The sequence below is a fragment of the Triticum aestivum genome, chromosome 2A (genome assembly GCF_018294505.1).
Source record: "Triticum aestivum cultivar Chinese Spring chromosome 2A, IWGSC CS RefSeq v2.1, whole genome shotgun sequence".
NCBI lineage: Eukaryota > Viridiplantae > Streptophyta > Magnoliopsida > Poales > Poaceae > Triticum > Triticum aestivum.
In genome coordinates, this window is record NC_057797.1 from 744,148,168 (window position 1) to 744,162,259 (window position 14,092).

A 14,092-nucleotide genomic window follows, 5' to 3' on the forward strand; every position below is an offset into this window, starting at 1 on the left:
AAGTATCTTTCTGGACACAGAGAACCATCATGAGTGTCCAATTATTTTGGGAAGGAGGGCAGTCCAAACATAATTCATGGGTATTTATATGAAAACCACTTCTTTTTGGCAAAAAAATTGTAATTGCATTATCTGTATGAAATATGTATTCAACAAATACACAACTCATGTGCCCATCACCTCTACTTCTCACACTACCCCCACGACGTGTCCCATCTATCATCCCATGGCCCAATTATGCAACCCAAAGCCCATTAGGAGTTTAGGACATAGTTGGCAGTGGTCATGGGGTCTCTCCGGGGTGCTCGACAACACACACACACACACACACACACAGAGAGAGATAGAGAGAGAGAGATATCCACGAGGGCTTGAGTGTCAGAGGTATCGGTGGCCATTGGGTTTTTTATAGAGCGTCAACGACATTAGTATTTTATGATTGGGCCGTACGAGGCGTGGGAGGCCGGAAGATGCACCACAGTGGCATCGGTGCCTGGTGGAGTCAAATCGTGGCCATGGGCAACATGTGTGCGGTGCGAGTGCGAGAAGGACAGACATACCAATGGGAACACATAGTGAAGAGGTAGGAGAAGACGATCCCGTGATGCGTTTGCACATGGTTAGGTTTACGGATCCATGTGCGATAGGGCATATTTCCTTCAGTCTCCCACATGCAGTAGAGTCAATAATCTAGTTCACAACGTCATGTGATTTAACACCAATAGTTCACATCTTTATGTGATTAGTTCACATCTCCATGTGACTAATACCCAAAGGGTTTACTAGAGTCAATAATCTAGTTCACATCACTATGTGATTAACACCCATAGAGTGATCATGTTTTGCTTGTGAGAGAAGTTTAGTCAACAGGTCTACCACATTCAGAGTCGTATGTATTTTGCAAATTTTCTATGTCTACTATGCTCTGCACGGAGCTATTCTAGCTAATCGCTCCCACTTTCAATATGTATCCATATTGAGACTTAGAGTCATCCAGATTAGTGTCAAAGCTTGCATCGACGTAACCCTTTACGACAAACTTTTTGTCACCTCCATAACCGAGAAATATTTCCTTAGTCCTCTAAGGATAATTTTGACCGTTGTCCAGTGATCTACTCCCAGATCACTATTGTACTCCCTTGCCAAAATCATGCTAAGTATACAATAGGTCTGGTACGTAACATAGCATACTTTATAGAACCTATGACTGAGGCATAGGGAATGACTTTTCATTCTCTTTCTATTTTCTGTCGTGGTCGGGTTTTGAGTCTTTACTCAACTTCATACCTTACAATGTAGGCAAGAACTCCTTCTTTCACTAATCCATTTTGAACTTCTTCAAAATCTTATCAAGGCATGTACTCATTGAAAGTCTTATCAAGCGTCTTGATCTATCTTTATAGATCTTGACGCCTAATATGTAAGTAGCTTCACTGAGGTCTTTCTTTGAAAAAAATCCTTTCAAACACTCCTTTATGCTTTCTAGAAAATTCTACATCATTTCCGATCAACAATATGTCATTCACATATATTTATCAGAAAGGTTGTAGTGCTCCCACTCACTTTCTTGTAAATACAGGCTTCACCAAAAGTCTGTATAAAACCATATGCTTTGATCACTTTATATTAGAGTATCGGCAAGAAATCTTGGCTATTCACTCTATTTTTAAGTTTTATTTAAGTAAACCATGCACAATGCATAGGATTCATATTCCAACTCCAAGATGCTTGCACCAGTCCATAGATGGATCGCTAGAGCGTGCACACTTTGTTAGCACCTTTAGGATTGACAAAACCTTCTTGTTGCATCATATACAACTCTTCTTTAAGAAATCCATTTAAGGAATACAATTTTGACATCCATTTGCCAGATTTCATAAAATGTGGCAATTGCTAACATGATTCGGACAGACTTAGGCATCGCTACGCGTGAGAAAATCTTATCGTAGTCGACACCTTGAACTTGTCGAAAACCTTTTTGTGACAATTTGAGATTTGTAGATAGTAACACTACTATCAGCGCCCGTCTTCCTCTTGAAGATCCATTTATTCTCAATGGCTCGCCGATCATCGGGCAAGTCAATCAAAGTCCATAGTTTGTTCTCATACATGCATCCCATCTCAGATTTCATGGCCTCAAGCCATTTCGCGGAATCTGGGCTCATCATTGCTTCCTCATAGTTCGTAGGTTCGTCATGGTCTAGTAACATGACTTCCAGAAAGGATTACCATACCACTCAGGTGCGGACCATACTCTGGTTGACTTACGAGGTTCGGTAGTAACTTGATATGAAGTTTGATGATCATCATCATTAGCTTTTGCACTAATTGGTGTAGGAATCACTGGAACTGATTTCTGTAATGAACTACTTTCCTATTCGGGAGAAGGTACAATTACCTTATCAAGTTCTACATTCCTCCCACTCACTTCTTTCGAGAGAAACTTCTTCTCTAGAAAGGATCCATTCTTAGCAACGAATATCTTGCCTTCGGATCTGTGATAGAAGGTACCCAACCCTTTCCTTTGGGTATCCTATGAAGACACATTTCTCCGATTTGGGTTCGAGCTTATCAGGTTGAAACTTTTTCATATAAGCATCACAACCCCAAACTTTAAGAAACAACAACTTAGCTTTCTTGCTAAACCACAGTTCATATGGTGTCATCTCAACGGATTTAGATGGTGCCCTATTTAACGTGAATACAGCTGTCTCTAATGCATAACCCCAAAACGATAGAGGTAAATCGGTAAGAGACATCATAGATTGCACCATATCTAATAAAGTACGGTTACGACGTTCGAACACACCATTACACTGTCATGTTCCAGGCGGCGTGTGTTGCGAAACTATTCCACATTGTTTCAAATGAAGGCCAAACTCGTAACTCAAATATTCGCCTCCACGATCAGATCGTAGAAACTTTACTTTCTTATTACGATGATTCTCAACTTCACTATGAAATTATTTGAACTTTTCAAATGTTTCAGACTTGTGTGTCATTAAGTAGGTATACCCATATCTGCTCAAATCATCTGTGAAGGTCAGAAAATAATGATACCCGCCGCGAGCCTCAACACTCATCGACCGCATACATAGGTATGTATTATTTTCAATAAGTCAGTCGCTTGCTCCATTGTTCCGGAGAACGAAGTCTTAGTCATCTTGCCCATGAGGCATGGTTCACAAGCATCAAATGATTCATAATCAAGTGATTCCAAAAGTCCATCCGCATGGAGTTTCTTCACGCGCTTTACACCAATATGGCCTAAACGGCAGCGCAAATAGTATGTTGCACTATAATTATCAACTTTGCATCTTTTGGCATCAATATCATGAATATGTGTATCACTACGATCGAGATTCAATAAACCATTCACCTTGGGTGTATGACCACATAATGTTTTATTCATGTAAACAAAATAACAATTATTGTTTGACTTAAATGAATAACCGTATTGCAATAAACATGATCCAATCATATTATGCTCAAGGCAAACACCAAATAACATTTATTTTAGGTTCTACACTAATCCCGAAGGTAGAGGGAGTATGCGATGGTGATCTTATCAACCTTGGAATCATTTCCAACACACATCGTCACCTCGCCCTCAACTAGTCCTTGTTCATTTTGTAACTCCTGTTTCGAGTTACTAATCATAACAACTGAACCGGTATCAAATACCCAGGGGCTACTATGAACACTAGTAAAGTACATATCGATAACATGTATATCATATATACTTTTGTTCACTTTGCCACCCTTCTTATCCGCTAAGTATTGGGGCAGTTCCGCTTCCAGTGACCATTTTCTTTGTAGTAGAAGCACTCAGTTTCAGGCTTGGGTCTAGCTTTGGGCTTCTTCATGGGAGTGGAAACTTGCTGGCCATTCCTTTTGAAGTTCCCTTTCTTTCCCTTGCCCTTTTACTTGAAACTAGTGGTCCTGTCAACCATCAACATTTGATGCTTTTATTGATTTCAACCTTTGCCGATTTCAGCATCACGAAGAGTTCGGGAATCGTTTTTTCCATCCCTTGCATATTATAGTTCATCGGGAAGTTCTAGTAACTTGGTGATCGTGACTAGAGAACTCTGTCAATCACTATCTTATCTCGAAGATTAACTCCCACTTGATTCAAGCGATAGTATTACTCAGACATTCTGAGCACATGCTCACTGGTTGAGCTATTCTCCTCCATCTTGTAGGCAAAATACTTATCAGAGGTCTCATACATCTCGACCCGGGCATGAGTCTGAAATACCAATTTCATCTCTTAGAACATCTTATATGCTCCGTGGTGTTCAAAAAGTTTTTGAAGTCCCAGTTCTAAGCCGTAAAGCATGGTGCACTAAACTATTAAGTAGTCATTATACCGAGCTTGCCAAACATTCATAACGTGTGCATCTACTCCTGCAATAGGTCCGTCGCCTAGTGGTGCATCAAGGACATAATTCTTCTGTGCAGCAATGAGGATAGTCCTCAGATCACGGACCCAGTCCGCATCATTGCTACTATCATCTTTCAACTTATATTTCTCTAGGAACGTATCAAAATAAACGGGGAGCTACATCGCAAGCTATTGATGTACAACATAGATATGCAAATACTATCAGGACTAAGTTCATGATAAGTTAAAGTTCAATTAATCATATTACTTAAGAACTCCCACTTAGATAGACATCCCTCTAGTCATCTAAATGATCACGTGATCCATATCAACTAAACCATGTCCGATCATCACGTGAGATGGAGTAGTTTTCAATGGTGAATAGCTCTATGTTGATCATATATGCTATATGACTCACATTCGACCTTTCGGTCTCAATGTTCCGAGGCCATATCTGCATATGCTAGGCTCGTCAAGTTTAACCCGAGTATTCCACGTGTGCAAAACTGGCTTGCACCCGTTGTATGTGAACGTAGAGCTTATCACACCCGATCATCACGTGGTGTCTCGGCATGACGAACTATAGCAACGGTGCATACTCAGGGAGAACACTTATACCTTGAAATTTAGTGAGGGATCATCTTATAATGCTACCGCCTTACTAAGTAAAATAAGATGCATAAAGGATAAACATCACATGCAATCAAAATATGTGACATGATATGGCCATCATCATCTCGTGCCTTTGATCTACATCTCCAAAGCACCGTCATGATCTCCATCATCACCGACATGACACCATGATCTCCATCATCTTGATCTCTATCAAAGTGTCGTCACATGGTCGTCTCACCAACTATTGCTTTTGCAACTATTGCTATCGCATAGCGATAATGTAAAGCAATTATATGGTGCTTGCATCTTATGCAATAAAGAGACAACCATAAGGCTCCTGCCAGATGCCGATAACTTCAACAAAACATGATCATATCATACAACAATTTATATCTCATCATGTCTTGACCATATCACATCACAACATGCCCTGCAAAAACAAGTTAGACGTCCTTTACTTTGTTGTTGCAAGTTTTACATGGCTACCATGAGTTTTTGGCAAGAACCGTTCTTACCTACGCATCAAAACCACACCGATTTTTCGTCAAGTGTGTTGTTTTAACCTTCAACAAGGACCAGGTGTAGTCAAACTCGATTCAACTAAAGTTGGCGAAACAGACACCCGCTAGCCACTTGTGTGCAAAGCACATCGATAGAACCAGTCTCATGAACGCGGTCATGTAATGTCGGTCTGGGCCGCTTCATCCAACAATACCGCCGAATCAAAGTAAGATGTTGCTGGTAAGAAGTATGACTATCATCGCCCACAACTCTTTGTGTTCTACTGGTGCATATAACATCTAAGCATAGACCTGGCTCGGATGCCACTATTGGGGAATGCAGTATTTCAAAAAAAAATCCTACGATCACGCAAGATCTATCTAGGAGATGCATAGAAACGAGAGGGGGAGAGTGTGCCTACATGCCGTCATAGACCGAAAGCGGAAGCATTTAATAATGCAGTTGACGTAGTCGAACGTCTTCACGATCCAACCGATCCAAGTATCGAATGTACGTCACCTCCGTGTTCAGCACACGTTCGGTACGAGGACGTCCCTCGAGCTCTTGATCCAGTTGAGGATGAGGGAGAGTTCCGTCAGCACAAAGGCATGGCGACGGTGATGATGAAATTACCGGCGTAGGGCTTCGCCTAAGCACTACGACGATATGACCGAGGTGTGTAACTGTGGAGGGGGGCACCGCACACGGCTAAGAGAAGACTTGATGTCTCTTTGGGGTGCCCCCTGCCCACGTATATAAAGGAGGGAGGGAGAGAGGCCGACCCTCCTAGGGGCGGGCCAAGTGTAGGGAGTCCTACTAGGACTCCCAAGTCCTACTTGGATTCCCTTTCCTTTCCGGAGTAGGAAAGAAGGAAAGGAGGGAGAGGGAGAAGGAAAGGGGGGCCGCGCCCCCACCCATTGTCCAATTCGGTTTGGCCAGGGGGGAGGCGCGCGCCACCTCGTGGCCCTTCTTCCCTCTCTCCACTAAAGCCCAATAAGGCCCATTAACTTTCCTGGGCGAATTCCCGTAACTCTCCGGTACTCCAAAAAATACCCGAATCACTAGGAACCATTCCGATGTCCGAATATAGCCTTCCAATATATGAATCTTACCTCTCGACCATTAAGCGTCATCAAATCGTCATCGAACGTTAAGCGTCATCGGTGGCCAATATATGAATCACATAACTCATAATACAAATCGTCATCGAACGTTAAGCGTGCGGACCCTACGGGTTCGATAACTATGTAGACATGACCGAGACACATCTCCGGTAAATAACCTGGGTGCTCATATTGGCTCCTACATATTCTACGAAGATCTTTATCAGTCAAACCGCATAACAACATATGTTGTTCCCTTTGTCATCGGTATGTTACTTACCCAAGATTCGATCGTCGGTATCATCATACCTAGTTCAATATCGTTACCGGCAAGTCTCTTTACTCGTTCCATAATGCATCATCCTATGGCTAACTCATTAGACACATTGCTTGCAAGTCTCATAGTGATGTGCATTACCGAGAGGGCCCAGAGATACCTCTCCGATACATGGAGTGACAAATGCTAATATCGATCTATGCCAACTCAACAAGCACCATCGGAGACACTTGTAGAGCATCTTTATAATCACCCAGTTACTTTGTGACGTTTGATAGCACACAAGGTGTTCCTCCGGTATTCGGGAGTTGCATAATATCATAGTCAGAGGAACATATATAAGTCATGAAGAAAGCAATAGCAATAAAACTAAACGATTATTGTGCTAAGCTAATGGATGGATCTTGTCCATCACATCATTCTCTATTGATGTGATCTCGTTCATCAAATGACAACACATGTCTATGGTCAGGAAACTTAACCATCTTTGATTAACGAGCTAGTCAAGTAGAGGCATACTAGGGATACTCTATTTTGTCTATGTATCCACACATGTATCAAGTTTCCGGTTAATATAATTCTAGAATGAATAATAAACATTTATCATGATATAAGGAAATATAAATAACGACTTTATTATTTCCTCTAGGGCACATTTCCTTCAGGTACTTCATCGTTATCGAGCCTAGCTCACAATTCATCATATGAGCTGCTCGAAGCTTTGATTCAAGGTCTCCTCCCGAGATAAATGCCTCACTCTTCTCAAAGTTAATCTTTAGCCCGGACATCCCCTATGCACATGAGTAGAAATTTGAAGTTAATAATCTCTATGTCCGAGTTTTTAATGAAGATTAAGGTGTCGTCCGCATACTGAAGATGTGTCTCCACCCGTTGTGCACTACCGATATCGCAACACCAGAGATATGCCCAGCCTCTTTCACCCTATTTAACAATGCAACCAAGCCATCAGCTGCAATGTTAAACAATAGGGTGGTATAGGGTCTCCCTGGTATTCCGACAAAACGAGTCTATTTTCCCGTTGATATTGATTGTGGTCTGGCCACAGTTGACCAATTGCATCATCCAGCTCACCCATTGTGGGTCGAACCCTTTAGCATGCGTTTTTTTCTCTAGAAAGTCCCATCTTATCCTATCATATGCTTTCTCAAAGTCTATCTGCAGGATAAACACCTCCTTCTTATTGTGGATTTCGAGGAGCACTTCATGTAGGACAACCATTCCATACAGAATGCTCCGTCCTTTGATGAAGGCGGTTTGATTAGTGTCAATTACCCTATCCGCCACTGGAGCCAACCTAGAAGCATACCCTTAGCTAGTAACCGAGAGCTGACGTTGATTAGGGTAATTGGCCGGTATTGACGAATGTGGTCCGCTCCCTCCACTTTCGGCAATAGTGCCAAAATACCATAATTAAGCCTCTTCACATCGATACACCCTTTAGCAAAGTCTTGGACTAGCTTCAGGAAATGTGGACCCACCACATTCCAGAACGTTTTGTAGAAAGTGTCCGGAAACCCGCCCGGTCCAGGGGCAGTGTTAGATCTCATCCCCCCAAGTTGTATGAAATCTCCTTCAAGGAGAAAAGGGGCCAGCAATTGCTCGCAATCTACCCTTGACACCCTCCTATGTTGGTTCCACACCGTGGGGAGCAGAGACACCGTAGCTACCTCGGATGTCCTCAACAACTCTCTGTAAAACGGTTATTATATTTGTCGGTCCGATATAACAACTTTGCTAGAGTTACTCTATGTCACCAGTATCGATATACTGCATAGCTCAAGCATGAGAGAAATCATCTGTTAGAGCAAGTCTAATAAGGCCTAGTCAGCAGGCTATAAGACTTGCCATGTCATTAAAATCCTACTTGGAGGAGTGAGAGAAGAGGAGAGAGAGTGAAGCGGGCTCTTATTCTATAGACCGGCTATAGCACATAGATCAAGATAAAATAGTATGCATGCAACTCTCTCCAATCATATACATCGCTCATGCAGATATTAAATGCTTAGAGCCAACCTAAGGCTAGTCATAGTGGGAGTAACTTAGCGAGTAACATAGTGTACCCCAATTTTTTTTGCTTATGTGGCAAGTAGTTAATGAGAAGTAGTAACATAATATGTTATTGTAACATAACGCTTCTCAATAAAAGATGAGTCTACAAGCTAATAAATGAAACCATCTATGACAATACTACTATGTTACTTTGCACTATGAAAATCGTAATTTAGACTAGTGTCATATGCATGACTAATATAAGTTACTCCCCACTATGACCAGCCTAATAGCCAATCTAAGAGCCAACCTATTATATGAATATATTTTTATGAGGGCTTTAAGTTAGGTAGCATCTCCTTATAGCCAATAGCCGGCTACATTATTAACCATGCTCTTATATAATTTAGATGGGCCACGGACGGGAGACTAGTTGCGAGTACTGATCGCTCCATTCAGCATACAGTCATTACAGTAGTACCGCCCTACTCTAGTACTCCCACTTGTATGCCTGCTTTGCTTTCATTGACTCACAATTTTAAGAGCACGTACAATGCAGGCGTTTAAGGGGCCGTTCGGTTTTCCTCCGCTTCGCGCCTCCGCTCCAGGAGCGGACGAGTTGTGGTTGATAATCTGGGAACGGGCGAAACGATGCTGTCTAGATCCATGGATATTGAGGAGCGGGTGGATTGCCGAACGGGCCCTATGTCTGGGCTCCAGGGATTAAATCCCAGTTGTTTTCGTAGCTTTTTAGTGGACCATGGTTTATTTTGTGGCGCCCAGGAGTCAGGACGCTTAAAAAACCTACACAAAATATTGCCTCTGGGAACATAAGCGCTCATGCGTTGGAGATCCCCTATTAAGCCACGTTCATACTCAAACATGGATTTTCTTTTTGAAAGACCCAGCACCCCTATTAAGCCACGTTCATACTCAAACACGGATTTTCTTTTTGAAAGACCCAGCATTGCTGGTATTTCATTGGCTTAGCAGAGAAAGGTTACAAAAGAGAGATCAAAAAATCAAGGTCTGAATAAGGTAGAGAATGAGCACACAGGCTTCACTCCACTACCCCAGCAAAAATATTACTCCCTCCGTCTGAAAATACTTGTCATTAAAATAGGTACAAAGAGATATATCTAAAACTAAATTAGATCTAAATACATTCCCTTTTATTCTTTTTAATAATAAGTATTTTCGGACGGAGGTAGTACATGGTTTCACTCCTCACATAATGTCCCCGAAAGGGACCTCTATGCCGCGGGCGCCGGCGAGCCTCCATTGTTCCATGTCCCTCCGGCAGGCCGCGAGAACGTCGATGGTCCTTTCCTTTGCAAATCCGCATCGAAGTTGGGCGCAAAATAAATCGATCACTTAATTAAATCTTTGACCCTGTGTTTTGCTGTGTCAATGCTCCGGTGCAAGCACCATTAATTCAGACAGATGGAATTGTATGGCAGTTAGATAGGACCAATTAATTAATGGGAAGGTGGGAACACGCGGTGACCAGCTTCGGTCTGGCATCTTGAAACCTAAAAACCAATTGAGTGCAACATACCCATTTTGCCCCTGTTTGAATACTCTAACACAATTAGAGTTAGAGTTATTTTTTAACCCACTCTAACCCAAATAAACACATCTCACGCACAAATGGATGTGTCCATTTCTTGATTGATCGATATGCGTAGACAAGCATTCATCACTCGCTACCAGAGCACAGTAACAAATAAAAAAGTATCTCGTGTTCATTCAATATAAGCCATTTTACCTTTGACAGTCTACAATCCATTTCGTTGCCTACTATATACATATACCCTCAGTGGAAATAAGAACCACATGTCCAAATAAATAATAATCTGAATCGAAGCAAAAGAAAAGAAAGATAAATTAAAAGAATAAATGTATCATAAATATTGGGATTTGTGTTGCCCCTAAAGCTTTCGGCACCGATAGGTCTGTCCACTTAATCCATGATACTACCCGTAGTCTTCTTGATGAGGTCCCAAGCACTTCTCACATGCCTCTCCTCCTGCAGCGACGACCCAACGGCGAACCGTAATACGAACTTGTCACCGACCACCGTGTGTGCAAGATAAGCCTTGCCAGTTTTGTTCAGATTTTCCATTAGCACGCGGTTGGCCTCGTCAGCATCCTTCTCCGTCATGACTCCACTTGCCTTGATCCGAAAGCAAACAAGAGCAAAGTTCCTCGGTACGACCACTTCAAACCTGTCATCGGCACGGACGAAATCTTCAAACATCTTGGCCATGGCAACATCACTACGGATGTGCTCTTGGAGCTTTACGGTACCATAGGTACGCATGACCATCCAAAGCTTGAGCCCGCGGAAGCGCCGGCCAACGCTGACCTGCATGTCTTTAAGATCGGTGACCTCGCCGGACTCGGTAGCATCATTCTTGAGATACTCCGGGTTGGTCTCCAATGAGTCACTCAGTCGGTGAGCATCACGGACATAGAGACATGTGCAATCAAGGCATGTGAGAAGCCATTTGTGTGGGCTCATGCTAATGGAGTCCACGCGCTCGACGCCGTCGAGATGGTGGCGAAACTCAGGGCAGATACATGCACTGCCAGCGTAGGCAGCATCGACGTGGACCCATGCACTGAACATGGCGGCAACATCGGCGACGTCGCCCACCGGGTCAACGACATTGGAAGACGTGGTGCCCACGGTTGCGCAGACATATGTTGGCACAAGACCAGCGTCGGCATCAGCTTGCATGACCTCGAGAAGCTTTGCCGGGTCGAGCCCATAATTGGTTTCTGGCCCGGTAGGGATGGAGCGGATGTTGGCGGGGTCAAATCCCGCGAGGCGACAAGCCTTGAAGAACGTGGAGTGGGTTTGGTCGGCAGCATACACAGCCAAGCGTGGAATGCCAGACACGCCGACAGAGCCGCTTCGACGCAGCGCTGCATCACGGGCGGCGACTAGCGTGACGAGCATGGCCTCGCTTGTTGTGCCAAGGATAACCCCACCACCGGTGCCACGACCAGTGCTGGTGCGGTTCATGAAGGTTGTGGGCAGACGCAGGAGCTGCGCAAGCCAGTCGAGAGCGAGAACCTCCATCTCAGTGGCGGCAGGTGAGGCCTGCCACGTGAATCCGACGGTGTTCATGGCTGAGGCAATGAGGTCGCCGGCGATCGCAGCTGCGCTGTTGGTGGAGGGGAAGAAGGCGAAGAAGTTGGGGCTAGCCCAGTGCGTCATGCCGGGGACAACGGAGGTCCTGAGCTCCTTCATGGTGACGTCGAATGGCGCAGAGTAAGTTGGCGGGGATGCGCTGAGCTCGTCTTGCAGGTACCCCGGCTTCACGTTAGGGAGTACGGGCATGGACTCGATGTTGGTGTAGTAGTCGGAGATGAAGTCAACGGCCTTGTGGAGGTATGCACGGACATCTTCGGGGTTGAGCGGCTCGAACGCCGCCTTGTCGTCGGGGATGGCGGAGAAGGACATGGGGTTGGTGCCCAAGCTGCCCATTCCTTTTAGGTAGGTAATTTAAACCTTGATTATGAGCAAAGAAGGTTGGGAGGCGGAGAGAAGGATTGGCTTAATGAAGTTGAGCTAGGTAGCTTTGCTGCCGGAGAGCAAGAAGAAGAGGCGGAGGAGCTAGTAATTAGCTGGCTTGCTTTGCTGCTTGGTGAATGGAGTTAGTAGTTGGTGCGGGGTATATATAGGTGGATCCGGGAAGCGGCGTGGCGGGGTGGGCGTTGGATGGGTCCTGGTCGCGCGGGCCTACGTATGCTGCTTGGAAGGTTGGTGGTTGGTAGATATCCGAGCACAAGCGCGCGCGACATGAATCTGATGGTCAACTCGTCTGTTCGGTCCGGATACGTCCGAATAGACCCGTTATGATGCCGTTCGTTAATTGGTCACCGTCTGGCTGCTAAAGTTTTTTTTTTTCTTTCTACGCATATACTCCGGACTACTAGGGGGCATGGATGGTTTTCGTCACCACAAAAAATCGTTTCTTGTTCGTATTATTAACTGCATATAATACAATATCATGCGGTCAAGATAGACCTTTTCTCTCCTAAAAGAAATTATCTATGGCTAGGGCAAATTCTCCGCTTCAGACTTCACCGGCGAGCCCGCGGGTTCGCCTCTCCTCTACCCGGCGCTCCATCGGTGGTGGGGAGGGGGATATGGGTGTCTTCGTTTCGGCTGGTAGTTTAGGTTAAGTGCTTTTTAGTACTTGCAAACGTGGCACTCCGGTAGATGACGACGTTTCTTCTGCATGTTTGTCTTCCAAGATCTAATCCTCGCCAAGTTTGTCCATCTAGATGTATGACGGAGCTCTGGCCTGGATTCATGATGTCTTCGTGGAATGGCGAGATTTGGTGTTAGTTGGTTCATATCTATTTGTGGGCTCAACGACGACGATTGCGGCTCTATGGCGCTGGTCCTTAGGGACAAGTGCATGAGGACTTTTTCTGGCTGTTATCGACAAGGTCAAGCCGGTTTCGGTAGGGGAGTGGCGACAGAGACGAGTCGATGGACCATTCTGGCGGCGGTAGTGGTCATTTGGTGGTCTAGAGACCTCGACGTATTTTTATTGTGTTTGAGGTGTTTTGTACTTTTGATGAACTTTTATAATAAATCTAAATCTTTCGCAAAAATACAATCAAAGCACCAAGTGTATATTCATACAACATATATGTTAGACCTACCACAATGAAGAGTAACATAAACTAGTATCATGTGCTTGACAACTTTCATGCCATATGGGATAGCAGTTCTTCGCTGGTGAAAAAATAAACAAGTCTAACATTTGGAGGTAACATTCGGCGTTTGACTCTCTTTTTTTTTTGCGCAGGTCAAAATGCTTAAGTTTTCCCCCTGAAAATTTGCATGTACCATTTGGGTGTGACATTGAACACATCTATATTTTTTAGTTTGTTTGACATTTGTAAAATCCATTTTTGGCATGCAGGAGCATGTGCTCCATAGAGCCAAAATGGATTCCGCATGTGCAATACATAGTACTCCCTCCGTTCCTAAATATTTGCCTTTTTAGAGATTTCAAATGGACTACCACATACGATGTATATAGACATATTTTAGAGTGTAGCTTCACTGATTTTCTTCGTATGTAGTCACTTGTTGAAATCTCTACAAAGACAAATATTTAGGAACGGTGGGAGTATCATACAATAGTATCATGTTATCACTACATTTGTTGA

The 14,092-nt window shown here is 43.9% G+C and overlaps 1 protein-coding gene across 1 annotated transcript; it reads right to left on the reverse strand.

Annotated features, from left to right (window-relative positions):
• Positions 1–10,682: 10,682 nt before the first annotated feature.
• LOC123186364 (tryptophan decarboxylase 1-like) lies at positions 10,683–12,534 on the reverse strand. Its single transcript, XM_044598141.1, has one exon. It carries the CDS (start codon positions 12,387–12,389, stop codon positions 10,857–10,859), a length of 1,533 nt encoding a protein of 510 aa, XP_044454076.1. The 5' UTR covers positions 12,390–12,534; the 3' UTR covers positions 10,683–10,856.
• Between the last annotated feature and the right edge of the window lie 1,558 nt (positions 12,535–14,092).

Bases quoted from the DNA above. Each gene is read 5' to 3' on its own strand.
- LOC123186364 (XM_044598141.1), bottom strand. From the start codon at position 12,389: ATGGGCAGCTTGGGCACCAACCCCATGTCCTTCTCCGCCATCCCCGAC.